The sequence below is a fragment of the Nannospalax galili genome, unplaced genomic scaffold (assembly GCF_000622305.1).
Source record: "Nannospalax galili isolate Female #2095 unplaced genomic scaffold, S.galili_v1.0 scaffold957, whole genome shotgun sequence".
Taxonomy (NCBI): domain Eukaryota; kingdom Metazoa; phylum Chordata; class Mammalia; order Rodentia; family Spalacidae; genus Nannospalax; species Nannospalax galili.
In genome coordinates this window covers 197,060-215,745 of record NW_008340047.1, presented here as the reverse complement: position 1 = coordinate 215,745, position 18,686 = coordinate 197,060, and the positions used below count along the sequence as shown (strand labels likewise).

General features: G+C 45.9%; 1 protein-coding gene across 1 annotated transcript; it reads right to left on the bottom strand.

The window, feature by feature from the left end:
* Positions 1–1,770: 1,770 nt before the first annotated feature.
* Cfap20 (cilia and flagella associated protein 20) lies at positions 1,771–15,437 on the bottom strand. Its single transcript, XM_008834863.3, has 6 exons — positions 15,097–15,437; positions 5,316–5,395; positions 3,855–3,966; positions 3,119–3,307; positions 2,692–2,802; positions 1,771–2,199 (listed from the first exon to the last, which is right to left on the bottom strand). Exons 1-6 carry the CDS (start codon positions 15,178–15,180, stop codon positions 2,194–2,196), a joined length of 582 nt encoding a protein of 193 aa, XP_008833085.1. The 5' UTR covers positions 15,181–15,437; the 3' UTR covers positions 1,771–2,193.
* Between the last annotated feature and the right edge of the window lie 3,249 nt (positions 15,438–18,686).

The window sequence follows — 18,686 nt, the reverse complement described above, 5'->3', positions numbered from 1 at the left end:
ATCTTTCATCCCACAGCAGACACCAGACTGCAGGGAAGATTTTACCATGGCAGAGACAAGTGGCTCTGTTGCAGTCACTGGCCACCCGACCCCCACCTACTTCAGGGGACTTTCTGTATCCCAGAAAGCTAGAGACAGGCACGTGAATGAAGGCTGACAACGCTCAAGGGAAAAGCGGGATGCCACCTGGCTCTGCCTAAGCCATCACCCGGGCTGTGGAAGGTTTTAGATGTGGGGCTGCTAGGGTTATCAGGACAGGGTCACATCTGTGGAAGGAGCTGGTTGGCTTGCTTGGCAGCATGAGGGAGGGAAGGAGACATGAATACACAGTGAAGAGTCCAATAAGGGAGTAGCAGAGGATCCCTCGTCCCCACACTCCTGTCCTCCTCAGATTTGGTAGTTTGCTCAGAGTACTTTGGAGGCTAGATACTGGAGAAGAGTGGTCCTTATATTGCATTTCCCAGAAGAAACAGTGAGAAATTGTAGAACTTGTTTTTTCACTTTGACAAGTCAAAAAGGCTGGTAGAGAGAAGTAGAGAGCAGTCTGAAACGGCTTTTTGCTCTTTTTAGACTTGGACATTCACCTTTGAGCCGGGAGATGGCACAGCGCGTGAAGGAATTCGCCAGGAAAGTCTGACCTGAGTCAGATCCTCAGAACCCACACTAGAAGGAGAGAACCAACTCCTGAAAGTTTTTCTCTGACCTCCACATACTTGCTGTGGCATATGCATGAACCCACACTCACACATCTCACACACTAAAGTATAAGGTTTCTCCTAATCCCAGTGCTGAAAGAGGCATCTTCTTCGCAGCCCCACACTCGAGACAAGTCCTTCATTGGGGGATCTGCTCCAATGCTGAAGAGCCCAATTACTTTGAGAACCATGTAGGGTTTGACAAGGCACCCTCAAAGATGTTTAAGAACAACTTAGGGGCTGGAGAGATGGCTCAGTGGTTAAGAACAGTGGCTGTTCTTTCAGAAGACCTGGGTTTGAATCCCAGCACCCACATGGCAGCTAATGACTGTCCACAACTCTAGTCCCAGGGGCTCTGACAGCCTCTTCTGACCTTCTTGGGCATTGCACGACACAGGTGCACTTACCTACATGCAGGCAATACATGCATACACACAAAATAAAAATAATTAAAAAACAAAACAAAACAAAAAAAACAGCTTAGGCTAGATGGCATCATGTGTTATGCTCAACTTAACCCCATTAGCTTCTCTGCAAGCGCTCCATGCAGGATTGCAGGATACTGCACAAGTACAACATGTTCAACGGGGGCAGTTCTATCATCACACCAAAAAGGAACGAGAAACACCACCATTAAAAAAGGCAAAATAGCCGGGCATGGTGGTGCACACCTTTAATCCCAGCACTCGGAGGCAGAGGCAGGAGGATCTCTGTGAGCTCAAGTCCAACCTGGTCTACGTAGCGAGTTCTAGGACAGCTGGGGCTACAGGGAGACCGTGTCTCAAAAAAAACAACAAAAAAAAAGGGGGCAAAGTAGGGGGTTGGAGAGATGGCTCAGCAGTTAAGAACACTGGTTATTCTTGCAGAAGACCCATGTTCAAATCTCAGCACCCACATGGCAGCTAACAACTGTCCATAACTCCAGTCCCAGGGGATCCGACAGCCTCTTCCGACCTCCGTGGACATTGCATGACCTGGGTGCACTTACCTACATGCAGGCAATACGTTCATACACATGAATTAAATTAAAAAAAATAATAAAAAATAAAAAAGGCAAAGTAGAAACAAATCTATAAAACCAAGAATATATCATTTTATTCATTTCCAGATTATGAGTATTACACAGCATATACATATATTTAGATAATATATAAAACAAAGAATAAACTGTAGGAAGAAATATTGGTCTGAAACTGCCTTCTAGGACATCTCTAATTCTGTGTTTGTGGTAAATGTATCTCACACACACACGCTGGGGCAGGCAGCAGAGGAAACCCAGCAGTTGTGTGTCACTCAAAGCACTACCTTGCCCCACTGACCTTACAATGCAATTAACAGGGTTGTGGCATGGTCACTGGTGTCCATGACAAGGGACACCAAGTAGTAAATGAACCATAGCACAGTGGATTCATATAAGTGTGTTTTGCATTGTCCCCATATAGTCTCCTTTTTAAACTAAGGTCGTATCCAGGGTCCATCTCCCTTAGCTGCAGTCCAGTTATTGCTGAAGGAAAAAAACAAAGCAAAGCAGAAAAGAGGCATCAGTTTAAACTATTAGAAAACTGATGGCATCACCAGCCCCCATTTCTTGTCCCCCGAGTGGGCAATGGGCTGTGGGACAAAAGTGTGTCTGCAGCAGGCAGGCGTGCAAGTGCCCACCATTGTGTGTGTGTGTGGGGGTACGGCTTGCTCACTGGTGTCTGAGGCTGACAGAGGCTAAGATGGAGGATATTCTTCCAAAGAGGGCTGTGAGCAGGCCCCCGCAGAGGGGGAAGAGCAGGAGCACTGTGCGCAGAGGCAGCACCACCAGAGCCTGCCACAGCTCAGAACTGATTCAGCACTGCTGTGCTGGAAGGAGGACTAAGAGGTGATGGCATCAGAGCACTCCTTCAGGGCCAACCTAGCCAGGCCAGCAGCTCAAATCCTAGACAAGAGATGTCCTGGGCCACAGCCCCACAACCCCATCCCTTGCTTCCTCTGAGGAAGGCTGCCTCACCTTGGCCTTGTTCTGAACTGGGAGATAGAGTTTGAACTCTGCCGGCAGCTCATCCTCTGAGTAGAGTCTATCTGAGAAGTAAACCCGTCGGATGCGACAGTTTGCGTGGATCTGTGGAGGCAAGACTCATTTGGCCAGGCTAAACATAAACATCATGGTACTTTCAAAACTTCATCTCCACCAGCAACTTGGCCTGGCTTTGGGGTAGATTCCAAAAAGAGGGGCCTCTTGCTTGCTGAGTTTACCCTACATCTGAGCAGACCTCTGAAGATTTTTCTGGACCTTTTTGAGGCCAAAGCCCCATGAACAGTGCCTGGGGAACTTTAGCCAGAATCCCCCACTGCTCTGCCACATGGGCTACAGGCCAGCCATAAGGAGTACACCCCTAAGTCCCCAATGTGGGGTTCCACATGTGGAAGGCCAGTACCTGCACTCTCAAGGTCTCAATGTAGTTTGTGCCATATGCCCGCCGGGTGAAGTCAGACAAGTTGAACTGAATCTGGTTCCAGCCATCATCCAGCCGCATGGGCATGGTACAGATGAACGGTTTGACTCGGGTGGTGCTCTGGTAGTTACTTGCTCGAAACCGCCGCCGAACATTCTTGTCATCAAGTACCTATACATTCATAGAAGGACCATGTTAACCTCATGGCAGCAAGGCTCAGATAACCTCATCAAGACAAGAACCCGAACTCCAGTCTGGTTCCCAAGGCCAAACCCCAAGGGAAAATAAACAGGCCCAAGACAGATCACAACTGGTCACAGATGGCCTGGAAGTAGCAAGTTTATCTTACTTGTTGCCAAGACAACAGCTGCTAGGACATCTGACACACCTGCAGGCCCAGACTATAGGGTTTCCTAGTTCCTTCCTAAAAACTCTAAAATACTAAAATACAAACAACTCAGCATTAATTATTCCACAAATGGACCTGATGTTAACTTTATATTTTGAAATCTTGCAGCCATCGATTAGATTTTCTAGATGCTGTTTCTTACAAATCTCATGTTAACTCTGATTACAAACACCAAATTTACATCAAAAGAACAAGAGCTGCACTGAGCTTATAGTAAAGGCAAGAAAGAACTCATGCAGAAAGCTAAAGGTTCCAGCACTACGCCTTCCTACAGCAGGGAAGAGTGGGTGAGATCACGTGCGTACTCACCTGCACTTCAAAGGTGAAATATTTCTTTAGGTTTTTGATGATCATAACGAGGAAAGGCAGTTTAATTCCCAGTGTCTTCTTAGGGTCTGCAGGACATGTGATATATGTGGTGCTGTCAAGAGGAATACCAACAATCTTTTTTAACTCTGTGGTGTGCACAAAACATAGTCCAAGAGGAAGAACTGGAGAACAGACCTAAAGGACTCAGATTAGTCTGTCAATGAATCATTGAACCTGGGAACATTTTTTAAAAATTTTATGTATATGAGTGTACTGCTTGCATGTGTTTAAGTGTACTTGTGTCATGCAATTCCTGCAGAGGCCAGAAGAGGGCGTCGGATTCCCTGGAACTGGAGTTAGGACAGTTGTTAGCTGCCATGTGGGTGCTGGGAATCAAACCTGGGTCCTCTCCAAGAGCAGCCAGTGCTCTTAACTGCTGAGCCACATCCAGCAGGTAAAGGCGCTAGATATGAAGTAAAGCTGAACAATCTGATTTGGACTCACACAGACATAAAGGAGAGAATCGACTCCTACGAGTTGTCTTCTGCCCTCCCCACGCACACCATGTGCATCTGCTCCCCATGTACACACAAAAAATACAATTAAAAGTCAAAAGAATTTCTAAAAAACATTTTTTTTTTTATTATATGTGTATCCGTGTATTGCCTACATGTAGGTAAGTGCACCCGTGCCATGCAATGCCCACAGATAGAAGAGGCTGTCGGATCCCCTGAACTGGAGTTATGGACAGTTGTTAGCTGCCATGTGAGTGCTGGGATTCGAACTTGGGTCTTCTGCAAGAACAGTCAGTGTTCTTAACCGCTGAGCCATCTCTCCAGTCCCAAAAGTCAAAAGAATTTTTAAAATGTCAGGTGTAGTGACCTGCAGGAAGACTGCTGGAGACTAGGTGTACAAGGTCAGTTTGGGCAACAAAGAGAGACCCTATCTCGAAAAGCCAAACCCAAAACCAAAAAATTTTGGACTCAAACAAAAGCTTGGTATCAACAATAAAATAGAAATATTTGAAAAACAAAGCCAAACCAGTGGAGCTTGGGAAGTTCTTCCAGTAAAGAAGACTTCAATTCTTGTCTAAAGTATAATAGAAAACTAAAACAAATACCGAGGTACTGAAGGTCACACCAGCCACCCTCTGAGTGATAGTAACAGCTGCCCTCACAAACTCAGGGTGAGCATTAATCGCACAGCTAATGCTTACTATGCCGAGCATGTTCTAAGTGCCTTCAGACACAGTCACTTACTTAATCTTCACAATAACCCTACAAGGAAAATGTTGCCACTCTGCAGATGGAAACTAAAGCTGGCAATCAAGTAACTTGCCCAAGGTAAGCTGTCAGCAGCGCAGTGCATCCACAGGCAGCCTGGCTCTGCAGCCTGTTGTTAGCTCAGATGTACACTGCCTCTTGATGTGACATGTCTGGGAGAGCAGAGTCGGCAACCTACCTGACATTTGTCCCTTCAATCTCTAGTACCAGGGACTGGATGTCATTGTCGGTGATTCTTTTGATGTGGCCATTCCGCACCTATAAGGAAGAAAATTAGGACTGAAATATTTGGCAACAACTTTGTAAAGAACTGAAGTTCTTCTGAACTGAAGTTAAGAACAGTTGTTAGCTACCATGTGGGTTTTGGGAATTGAACCCGAGTCCTCTGCAAGAGCAGCCAGTGCTCTTAACCGCTGAGCCATCTCTCTATCCCCAACATTTTTTCTTTAAAGATTTATTTATTTTGGGTTTGGGTGTGGTGACACACAGTCTTTAACCCCAGGACTAAGGAGGCAAAGGCAGGTGGAGCTCTGTGAGATCGAAGCCAACCTGGTTTACAGTGACTTTCAGGCTAGCTGGGTCTACAGGGAGACCCTGTCTCAAAACAACAACCAAAAATGCACCAAGATTTATTTTTATTTTTAATGTGTATGAGTATTTTGCCTGCATGCATGAAGGTGCCTGATGCCCCTGGACACCAGAAGAAGGTGCTGGAAACCAAACCCTCTGCAAAAGCAGCCAGTGCTCTTGGTCACTGAATCATTTCCTTAGCCCCTCATATACATTTTTACTCAACCTCCACAGCACTAACAAACTGTAAGGGAAAGTGATCTGATTTCCATCTCACAGATGTGAACATGGCACCCAAGGACTGTGAATGATAGAGCCTAAGTAGGAGACTGGATTTACCAGACCATCCACTAACCACAGCTTTGTTGTCCACAAAGGTCAACAAAATACTGTCCCTGAGAAGGAAGGTGTCAGCCAAAGAGTGTAAGCATTCCCACTGTGTGCTGGCACACACCTGTAATTCCAGATGCTAGGGTGCTAGGGCAGGAGGGCTGTGAACTGGAGGCCAGCCTGGGCTACATACATACCTGTCTTAAAAAAAAGTAATGTGTGTCTGTGCATATGTGTGTATGAGTCTATGTGTGTGCATGTATCTCCCTTGAGTTTACTCCTACTTTGTTCTTCCTTCTTTACCTTCTTTTATCTAATTCTATACTTTTTTCAAGTAGGATAACAAGTCCTTTCTGTGCCACGTACAGAAAACTTCATTTTCAGCGAAGTGATCTCTCGCTTCTGTTTTCCTGGCTCATGTTGTCTAGACGGCATAGTTTGCACTTCATATATATATTATATATTATATACACATGCACTTTATACAGCATACAAGGAGGAACCCACATTAAATACAGATTCCTTCTCTCAAAATATTTAAGGACAAGTACTAAACCCTTAAGCATCTATTGTGGTTTGGGGAGATACAAAAAGGTACTTTTGAGGTAGGGCTGGATGCTCTTGAAACAGAAAGATCAAGCAGCAGTAGAGGACATGAGAAAGGAGATGTGGCTTTTCTAGGTGTGGCACAATGGTTGTGCTGGGCTGCTATAATCAACGACTCAATCGTGCTGACTAAATTAGCTCCCTTGTTCATTAATCAGCCTTCTGATTGCAGTTTATTTCCCATGTGATCTGCACAAAGGGAGAGGGTATCGCAGCTTTCAGCAGAGTTCAATGACATGGTGCTGTGCTTCACAAAGTAGTCTCTCAGAGTTCTGTCACTGAGTCTGATCCACTCCCGGTGTGCCGAGTGACCTCTGGTATTACTGCCTACCTGTTCTACAACTGCAACTGGGTCTTGTCTTCCCCACAAAGTATGAAGCTCAACCAGGAGTAGGGATCAAACATCACACACCCTTTGTATCTTCTACAGTGTTCGGTTCTCTGCTGGGCATAAGCTAAGTGTTTAGATATGTGCTGACTCTGGAATCTGTCACCTCAGAGCTGGCACATCTGAATAGGCTCAAGGAGGGTTTTAAACATTCCTGGATAACATATCCACCATGGACTATTATAGGAAGCTGGAGATCATGGGGAGCGTCACAAAGCCCCTGAGGCTGACAGCATGAAGAATGCCTTCCCACAAAACACCCTTTGGTGCCACTTTCGCAGACAGAATGCAGAATGCTAGGCTAGATGGGCCTCAAGTCTCTGCCAGTGGAACGGTTGGTTCTGTGTTCTCAAGACACAAACACCACATTGAAATGCTTCTTAAACAAAGCTGGCCACATTCAATGCCCTCCTGCTTTGAATTCTGGGCCTCTTTCCAAGGGAGATTAAGAGCACAAAGGAAGGCCCAAGTCTGCACAACACGCCAACACTGCCCATCTCATTCCCAATGCTCCCAGCCAATACTTCTCCTGTATTTTCTGTGGAAAATCAGGTAGACTTGTTAAAGGAGGAATCAATCAAGAAATTACTTCCAAATAACACGATGCAGCTCCACAGATAAGGACAGTATTCCAGCAAGACACAAACACTAATTTTATAATATACCACTAATTAGTCCCCATAACATAAACATTCTTAGAAAGGTAGCCACAGATAAGGCTCAGTGGTAGAGTAATGGTCTAGCATGGGCAAGGCCCCCTGGACTCAATCTCTAGTACCAAGAAAAAAAAAAAGCTACAAAGGGAGGTAGAGTGAAGGGACATAGAATTAGGGCATGAAGGCTACTATTGCTACACAGCAGAAGTGGGTTGCTATTTGCCCAGCATTATTTCAAAGCCTGGCCTTGATCCTAACACTTCCAAAAGGCTCCCAGGCCAGAGTCAACAAGAGATCTCCTCCAGCTGCAGAAAGAGCAGCTAGATCTCACAGGGAGGAACTGTTAGGGAATTTTCCCTCTGCCCACCTCCAAGTTTATAGCTTGCAAATCTGGCCCACTGAAGTCTTTGAAAGAATGCCTTCCACCTCATGCAGAGCCCTCACCACCAGCCAGGATGGACTCTGGTATTGCTAGGCTTCTCACAGCACAGGCAAGATAACATTACTTGTTAGTAAGTTACAGTGTTCTGACATGAAGCCCTTTTCACGGGGCTGTAGTACAAAGTCACTGGAGGAACAAAGTGGGGAGCAGACAATGAATCAGGGAAATGAGAATTTAAGGAGACTTCCTAAAGCCTCTGCCCCAAGGCTCTGACACAGGGGAGTGGTCCTTGGGACAAAGCTTCCAAACCCCCACTCCTAAATTACTGAATCACACAGGCTGAGCCTGGCATGTCTATATTCCAAGCACTTTTGAGGCAAGAGTATTCCTGTGAGTTTCAGGCTAACCAAGATAGAGAACTTGTCTCAAACAAAAACAAAACAAACAAGACATGGGCTGTCACCGCCTTCAATTGTGCAGGCCTTCCAGGAAGCAACCCCCTCCTCTGAGCAGCTTCTCACAAGAACACACATGGTAAAATGCTATCCCCAGAAAGTGTCAACTTCCTTTCCTTAGCTTCTTCGGGTTCAGAGTTCACTAGGCAGGCCAGACTCTGGGAGGAAGATTAAATTATTTGTTGGTGGTTAGTGCTCAAGCAGGTTTTATTTACTTCCCCCTCTAAATCAGAACTAGCACACTGCTCCTGATTTTTAAATTCTTTTTCATTCATTCATGATACACTCTCACTATCAGAATGTGGCTGTGAATATATGTACATATTTTTTTGCCTTTGCCTTTCTTTTATTAATGTTTAAAATTACAGGGCTGGAGAGATGGCTCAACAGTTAAGGGTACTTGCTGCTCTTGCAGAGGACCAGGGTTCATTCGGGCCCCAGCACCCACATGGCAGCTCACAACTGCCTGGAGCTCTAATTCCAGGGGATCTAATTCCCTCTTCTGACCTCCATGGGCACTTTCAGGCACATGGTGCATATAAATTCACACAGGCACACACATATATACATAAAAATAAACAATGCTGGGTGTGGTGGCGCATGCCTTTAATCCCAGTCTTCCAGAGGCAGAGACAGGTGGAGCCCTGTGAGATGAGGTCAGCCTCGTCCACATAGTGACTTCCAGGCTGGCTGGGACTAGGGAGACCCTGTCAGAAAAAAACAAAAACAAAAACAAAAACAAAACAAACAAACAAAAAAAAACTTTAAAATTAGTGTGATGGTTTACCTTCACTGTCAACTTGCCCGAATTGGAATCACCTAGGAGATACACCTCTGGGTGTGTCTGTGAGGGTATATCCACCTAAGTTTAAATGAGGCAGGAAGACCTACTCTGAATATGGGTAGCACCAACCCATCTTTTGTTTCCTCACTGTGACTGAATAAAAAAGGAAAAAAGGAGAAAGCCAGATTAGCATCGAAATTCCCTGCTCTGTTTCCTAGTCTGTCCAGATGTGGAGTGTCAGTTACCCGGTCCTACTGCCACAAACTGGCCACGCCTTCCTTGCCACTATGACCTACATTCTCTTAAACCAAGAACCCAAATATTTCTTTCTTCCCTTGAATTGCTTCTGTCAGTATTTGGTCACAGTAACAAGAAAACAAATATGGTTAGGATACAAAGTTTAAGCCACACATAGTGGCTAATGCCTGTAACCTCAGCACATAGGAGACTGAGGCAGGAGGATTGCTCCAAATTTGTGGCCACCTTAGGCAACATAGTAAGCTCCAGGGTAGCCTGGGCTACACTGTAAGATCCTATCTCAAAAAAACCAAAAGAGTGTGGGGGTTGGTTCAGTGGGTAAAGTGCTTGCTGTGTAAACATGAAGACCTATTTGGATCCCCAGCACCCACATAGAGGACAGATGTGGCAGTGTACTGACTATAATCCCAGCCCTGGGAGGTGGAGACAGGTGGATCCCCGGGGCTTACTGACTAACCAGCCAGAAGACACCCAATATCCACCTCTGGCCCCTACCCCCCCCCAGACACATATGGACACACACACACTGCCCCACATGTGCATACACACATATAATATGCACACATGCCTTAAAAAGCAAAGGAAAAGCCGGGTGTGGTGGCGCACACCTTTAGCCCCAGCACTGAAAAGGTAGAAGGTGACGGATCTCTGTGAGACTGAGGCCAGCCTGGTCTACACAGTGAGTGCCAGGCCAGCTGGGTGACAGGGAGACTCTGTCTCAAAAAAACCAAAATAAATAAATAAAAATAAAAAACAAAGGAAAAAATAGGTATCAAATGGCATTTTCATACATATTATTACACTTTTTTATTCATCCCTGTGAACCCAGTACCACTGACCTGCCCATGAGCTGGAGGTATGCAGGAGCTTTTGGACCCCAGTTACTGGCAAGCACTCATAAGAAGGGTTCTCAGTTGTACAGACACCAAAGGAACAAACCTTCAATCCATCTCACAGTCACTCTCCCAGGCTTTCCATGGTTGCTGGGCAACTAATAAAGAACACTGATTTTCCCCCCTCAGTGTAAGCCCCAGGGAAGAGGGTCAAGTTGAGGGAAAAATAATACTACAGGGACAGGGAGGAAGCTGGCCAAGCTCCACATTTCCACAGAGTGATTTTAAAGATAACACAGGAGCTGTACCCCTCCCCTCCCCTCCCCCTACTTTCATTTTTCTGGCTCCACCCACTCATCCTGGTAGGCAGCTGAACCCTCAGCCATCTGGCATGTCCTCTTCATGACACATGCTCCAATTTACATTAAGCCATTAGAGCTGTCCAGTGCAGCAGGCAAGTGTCTGCCCAGGGCTAGGGCCCCTCCAAGTCAGAAAACAGGCAGAGGGAGCCCTCTGTGGGGAGATGTGGGCATAGCTTTGACTCCAGGGACCTGGCTTCTCTCTTGTGCCACACTTTATGGGACTACCCAGACAGCAGACAGGCCATTCCAGACAAATCCAAATAGCCCCTTCAGTTAACTTACGGACAATAATGCCCATTGAAAGAACACAAGCAGTCCAAGCTTGCTATGCTTTCCTCCAATGACAATAAAAGCTATTATTCAGAGTAATAAAGCCCATCAGTGAACTGACCTTGGGAAAGGGAAAATCAATTTACCTTTTCTCTTCAAAGGCACCCAATTCTATTCATGGAAATTGCATCAATTTAACAAGAGTCACTAATTAAAATCAGGACCTAGGGCCTAGAGTTAGAGCTGGCATGGTGGCTCAGCAAGTAGTCTGTAGCCAAGCCGGACCACCTGGGTTTGATCACCTACTCCTGACCTCTCTCTCTCTCTCTCTCTCTCTCTCTCTCTCTCTCTCTCCTCTCTCTCCCCCCTCCCTCTCCCTCTCCCTCTGGCTCACACACACACCAAAGAATTTTAATGTAATAATTTTATTTTATTTTATTTATTTTTGGTCTTTTTGAGACAGAATCTCCCTGTAGCCCAACTGGCCTGGCACTCACTATGTAGACTAGGCTGGCCTTGAACTCACAGAGTACCTCTGCCTCCTGAGTGCTGGGATCAAAGGCATGTACCACCAAGCCCGGCTTAATGTAACAATTTTTTAAAAACTCTGGAGAGACCCTGTCTCAAAAAAGATCCCCCCCCCCGAAAAAAAAATCTGGAGAGGAGATTCTTTGTCCATCCTTAAAGTAAGGAACTGCAACTCATTCATTAAGGACTATTAGCAACATCATCAACAAAAGACTCTGGTAAGATGATATTCCACTTGGAAAGAGGGAGGGACAGCAACTGTAAGGAAGAGAGGCTGGGCAGAATGAAGAGAGAGCAGCACTCTGAGGGTCTCATCTCCTAGGACAGCACCAGTCAAAGTGAAAATTATGCACCATTCACACAGGTCTGAAAGAGGTCAGATAAGAAGGGAGGCTTACATTAAACCTAACAGTCTTTTTATAAAGATCTGCTGGTTCCAGAAGTTAAGGAATTCATTAATTTCATCTAAGCTCTTGGTTTGAAAACTTACAAAGATGTCTATCAGTTAAGGTGCTGTAGCCAGACCTTAAGCTAAGTTCAAGTAAGACAAATAGGAAGCAGAGGCTCTAAAAGTTGATACTAAATAATTTAGCCTGCAGTGTCAAAGCTAGCCTCTGTGCCCAGCCTCCTTTGAACTGTGACCCCAAGACTAATAAGGAGGTAGGGTGATACTAATTAACTTAGCCTGCAGGGTCAAGGCAGGCCTCTGGGGCCCTGCCTCCTCTGCACTGTGACCTTAAGACTAGTGAGGAGGTGGAGGACTGGGGGTGAAGGCAAGTGACCAGAAGTGCAGAAGAAGGGTTAGGTCACAAAGAATGGGAGTTGGTGAACCAGGAGGCATTGCTAAGAAGGGACAAGAAACCTGATGTGAGCCTGGAGAACTAGCAAAGGGAGTACAGACCAGGGGCCTCAAAACCTCTAGGTGCTGCATTAGGGGATCTGCAGTGGGAAAGCCATAGGCCAATGATTACATTGTTCAGATCCAATGTAAGAATGTAATGTAACATTACCTTTCAGAAACTGAGCTGAAACCAGACCAAATATTTCAAGGTTACTTTTCATAGAAAGCAAACAGATGGTCTCTGTCTACAAACTGCAACGTCAGCATAGTAAAGATTTATGCAATCAAAATGACTCAAAATAGGCACCACAATTAATAGGCACTACCTATTGGCAAAGGGCCAAGACACATCTAGGTAAATATGGATAGCCCGACCTGCCACCTTCCCACAATCAGACTCTGCCCTAATTAGGGATTTGCCTTATTCCATAAGCCCAGAACAGGGGGAACTTTTCCCCTAACTGTATCTTCCCAAGTCTGCACAATGACCATCACTCAGACGTGGCTCAATATAGCATTGAGAAGCATAACATTTTCCAGTGTCTCCTACCCTGGATTCCCAGTTCCTTTCTGAGAACTTTATAATGTAGCTGAGGAAAAGCATGGGGACAACAAGGTTAGAGATGGCCCCAAGCTTTCCCTCCCCCAGCATCTTCCTCTTGCCTCAGAGGGAGAAACCACTCTTCCCTAAACACTCTTCAGTCTAGTCTAAATAAAAGTTTGAAACACGTAATTAACTTTTTGTATTGTGAGGATCTGGCTTAAAACGAGTATTCACTTAGAGGTTTCTTTGCCAAAAATGTCTGTTTAACTTGTTCCATGTAACCCTGACCAGGGATCTAATGATGTTTCATACGTGTTTATGTCATCAGGGTACCATCTGACCTCTAGTGGTGTTGTTAGGGACACAGTGCACCATGGTTACTTTGCTTTCCTATTCCATGTGTAAACATGTTGACTAGTCAAAAACTTGTGTTTGAAAAATAACCCACATCACAGATCAAAACTGTGAGGGTTAAATGGACACCTCTGCTTACAGCTTCAAGAGGCTTGCCTCCTGTTGCAATTCATGTTCTCTGACCTGTTCTGAAAACCTTGATTTCAACAGCCTTACACTGACACTTCACATGGTTCCGTTTCCGAGATCAAGTGACACACAGACTGCTTTCTCCATGCCCAGACTGCCCATAACAAGCAGGTAACCATGGCTGGTGAGCTACCATCTTTACAAGGTTCCCAGGGAGACACTCTGGGTTCTCTGTGCAGAGGTGTCATTTCAGAGCTTATGATGTTCCATTTCAAAGTGAACAAAACCACAGAACTGAAAAGCTAGGAACCTGGGGAAAAAGTTAAGGGACCACTTTCCTAGTAACACTGGACATCAACTGGAGCTTATCGATAGAATCATCTGAAAGCCAGGTGCTGCTCAAAGGTCCAAACTTGTTCTACCCAGATCTTTCAAGTGTCTGACCTAAATGAGATCATGGACACGGCTCCCTTGAAGCAGACCTCAGAACACACAAATGCCTAGGGGTGACAAGCAGGCACAAACTTTGTGTCCCCAGGCCCTCATCTGTGGATAAGAGATGCCACAGAATTGTTCTGGCTCCACTACCAGTAACTCCTCTTATTTCACCCATTCCACATACAGCTCTATAAAAAATCCCACTCAGCATACTGTGTTGTCCCCCAAGAAGGCAGAACTGAAACAGTCCCTAAATCACCTGGCTTCCACATTAGAGTGCACACATTAATTAAATTATATTCCAAAAATGGTACAGGAGCTAGAGAGATGGCTCAGCAGCTAAAAACACTGGCTGCTCTTGCAGAGGTCCAGGTTTCAGTTCCCAGCACCCACATGGTAGCTAATAACCATCTGGAATTCCAGTTCCAGGGGATCTGATGCCCTCTTTTGGCCTCCCTGGGTATTGCATGCATGGGTGTACTTACATACATGCAGGCAAAACACTCATGCACATAAAATGAAAATAAGTTTAAAAAAATTTTTAAACGATATAGCTGACTGCCTGGGCATTTTTCCTGAGAAATAAAACACCAAAGTAAAAAAGGCACAGCAACTCACAGAGGGCTGGACGCTAACATCTCCAAGTGGCCAGGGAAGGCCATCATTTAGAGGGGTTGATACCACCCATTCTAGAGAATGCCCGAATAATACCGAGGCTGGATCTTGGCTCTGATTTTGTGGTTCCAGACAATCACCACTGTACAGCTTTCTCGACGAGGAAGCCCAGCTTCTGGAGGCACAGTACAGGCTCCAAGCCATAGTGCGCGCTCCCAGCAAGCGCCAAACACTGGCTTGTTTGGAGCCAGTGAAAGGAAGCCAGAGAATGAATGAAACCTAACGTCTCCGGCAGGGCTCTTGGGGTTCTGGCTGTGCCGGCGGAAGGGCGCCTGGCACAAAGGCAGTGTGTCTAGAGACCAGCCCGGTGCCTGGCACAAAACAGGGCTCCAGTGTGCATGCGTTGGGGGGACAGCAGCTCCTTTCCGGGCACAGCGACGCGTCTGCCGCTTCCCACTCTCCACCCTGTCGGATGCTGGGGAGGCCAGGCTCGGACCCACAGTGGGCCCCGCCCACGCCGCGCAGCCCCCTCTCGCAGCCCAGAGCCCCACCTCGCGCCGCGCTGGCGCCAGGCGGGAACCGAGCGGCCTCCGACTCCTGCCGCCCGGCCGCTCACCTTTTTGTCCCAGATCTGCAGGGGTTTGCTGCCGATGCTGTAGAGGATGGAGAGGAAGCCGCTCTGGAAGGTGTTTTTGAACATCTCTCCCGCCGCGGTCCCGTAGCCGCCCCAGGCAGGTGGACGTTCACACCGAGTAACAAAGGCGAGTGAGCACCGCGAGTGCGAAAGGAGGACGCCGAGCGAGACGCGGGTCCGCAAGCCCCGGCGCGCACCGAGCCACCTCAGCCCGAAACCACAGCAACTGCCGCCCGCGCCGCTAGCCTGTCAGCGAGGAGGCGCAGCGCTACCCCGCCGCGCCGGGATCCCTCCGCTCGCCTGCGCCCCTCCCCGCGGCCGCGCAGCTCCGTCCTGCCGCGCGCAGTACGGCTTCCGGTTCCTTTTGCCCGTAAGCCCCGCCCCTGTCCGCCCCGCCCCCGGAGAGGAACTCAGTTGCCAAGGGACTATACCTCCTTCAGCTCAGACTCGCTTCCTGAGAGCGGAAGGGGACGGGTGGACGTAAGGTTGATAGTGCTTGCGGGTGTCATGGGAACCCGGAGGGTACGGGCAGGGGGTGGGGTCACGACAGGCTCCGCCCCTGAAGGGCCCGAGGGGTTGTTAGTAGAGCTGCCTGGAATGCGGCTTTGCTGCAGAAATGCTTGAGTGTGTTCCGTGATGACAAATGTTTATTGATAAGGAACAGGATCAAGTGCAAGGGAGCTAACGAAAATTGAGCACCAGCTGTGCCATGTGCCTTATACACATCATGGCCTTTAATTAGCTGCGTCACTGTGAATGAGATGCAGTCAAAGCAATAGTCTGAGGAAAATGTATTGCCTTAATGCTTTGAGTAGAAAACAAGAAAGTCTGAACATTAAGATGAAAGCAGAAATAAAATTTTCAAAAAGTTAAATTGAGCTGATCCAACCACTAATTAAAAAGAAATTAAGTGGAACACCAAATAAACAATCATAGAACAAAATTAAGGTAGTAACTGATCCCTCTTAGAAAGCCAGCTTAAGAGGTTTCAGGACACAAAGACTCTGTAGCAGTAACTGGGCTAGAGGTCAGTTGTGTGATATTTTGGCAAAGAATTTAACTGTTTTCTGCTTGTGTCCTGAGAATTTATGCACCTTTAATCCTAGCCCTTGGGAGGCAGAGGCAGGTGAATATTTGTAAGATCGAGGCCACACTGGTCCATATTGTGACTTCCAGGCAGGCTGGGACTAGGGAGACCCTGTCAAAAACCAAACAACAACAACAACAAAAACCCCCAAACCAACCAACCAACCAAAAGCAATAACAACAACAAAAAAGAAAGGGACTAATTTCAGCAGAGGAAATTTCAGAATAGCATAATATTGAGTCTATGGCATGGTTGTTGCTGATAACTCTACAATGAAAAAGAGCAGGTGGGGACAGAGAAAAAATTTTTAAATGTACAGATTGGGAAGGGTGTCCTCAGGGAAAGTCCTGACTCAGCTAAGCTTCCAATTTGTGAAAGGAGAAAGCCTAAGGGGTTGCTTGTTCCCTGAAAGCAATTGCTTCAACCTACAAAAGCTGCTGCTTATGTGGTCCAAGTGGTGAGGGTCCATCCTAAGCTGGTAGCGGAACTTGGCAGTATTGTCCACATTGTTTTTGGAGGCATGAAAGGTGCAAGAGTGAGGGGGTCGTGGATCGTTCCTCTCCCCTTCAGAGAGCTGCTGAGGCCAGGCAACGTGTGGCGTGGGAGTCCCTGTATGAGGGCCCTGAGAGGGCAGGAGGCCCTGAGGGGCCTTTGTATGAAGCTGTGAGGGAAAGCCTGGGTTAAATGGAGACTTCAAGATGTTGGAGATGCCAGAGCTGTGAGACATTTGCAAGAATAACTGTATACAGGAAGTGGAACCAAACCAAGAAAGAGATGTATGTTATAGGTAGCAAAGCTGGAGGTGGGGTGGGGCCATCTAAGTCCTTTGAAAGTAAAGTCCCAGACACAGGACATGGAGCTACAGGTTTTGGTTTCAAGGTTGTTTAAATGCGTTTCAAAGCTGTTTAAATCTAGTATTTCCTAACTATGCCGCATCCTTCCTTTTTTGGAGTGGAAATATATACTCTGTGCTATTGTATGTTGGAAGTATGTCATTTGTCTTTTTGATTTTACACGGGGTTACAGTTAGGAGATTGTCTTGAGTCTCAGAAGAGATTTTGGACTTTCAGTGTTGAAATTGCTAAAGACTATGGGGACCTTGGTCTTGGACTAAATGTATTTTACATTATGATATGGCCTCGAGCCTATGGAGGCTAGTGAGTGGAATGTGGTGGTTTGAATGAGAAGGTGTGTGCATTTGAACAGTTGGTCCCTGATTGGTGGTGCTCTTTGGTGGGCAGGAGGTTATGGAACTTTTAGGAGGTATAGTTTTGCTGAAGGAATTGTGTCACTTGGGGCAGGCTTTGAGAGTTTATGGCTTCACCCCACTTCCACTTTGCTCTCTGAATGTGTGATCCCTTAGCTTCCTGCTCTGGCCACCTGCTGCCACATCTCCCTACCTATTATGAACTCTCCCTTGGATCATAATTCAAATTAAACTTTTTCCTAAGTTGCTTTTGGTCATGGTATTATATAACAGCAACAAAAAGGAACTAAGACAGGGACTAGAGGGATGGCTCAGCAGTTAAGAGTGCTTACAGCCCTTGCAGAGGCCCTGGGTTTGGTTCCTAGCACCCAAATGGCAGCTCTGGTCTCCCCAGTACACCTAAGTACATACACACATGCAAGCAAAAACACTTGCACACATAAAATTAAAAAATAAATCTTTTAAGTAACTAATGCACACACTAAATAAACATGTTGGACCAAAAAAAAAAGTTGCTTTATTTTTTAAGGCTTGTTTATATTCTTTGCTCAACTCTCCATTGAGATTCTTTTTTCCTTATTGATTTGTGAGATCTAGCATGCACTACACACCCTATCACTGACTTACATCTTCGGTTTCATCTTTTTCTTTAAGTTGCATCAGTTATGTCAATGGCATATATGAATTCTCCTTTCCTTGTGGTTCTTGAGGTCCCTTTTATGTACATTAAGTTCCCCTATGCACATGCATCTCCTGAGTTTTCTTCTAGTCTATGTGAAAGTATTACACCAATACAACCCAGATTTTTATTAGTGTTGTGGTGTACCTTAATATTTAACAGGGCAGCCTTTTTCTTTTTCATCTGAAAGCTAGTCTGTCTTTTAAAGACTTTCATTTTTCCATTCAGATTTTACAATAAATTTATGGAATTGTGAAAGCATATTATCAATTTCAATACAGATTATACTGTAGTTATAAATTTGTTTAGGAAGAATATATTTTTAAACAATTTTATTCATTTATTCTTATTTTATGTGTATGAGTGCTTTGCCTGCATGTATGTAAATGCACCCATGTAGTGCAGTGCTGGTAGAGACCAAAAGAGGGTGTCAGATACCCTGGAACTGGAGTTACAAATGGAGACACCATATGGGTGCTAACCTAGGTCCTCTGCAAGAGCAACCAGTGCTTTTACCACTGAGCTATCTCTCCAGCCTCAAGAATATCTTTTTAATATTGCTATCTCTTCTACAAATACATAATATTCCTTTCTTTTCA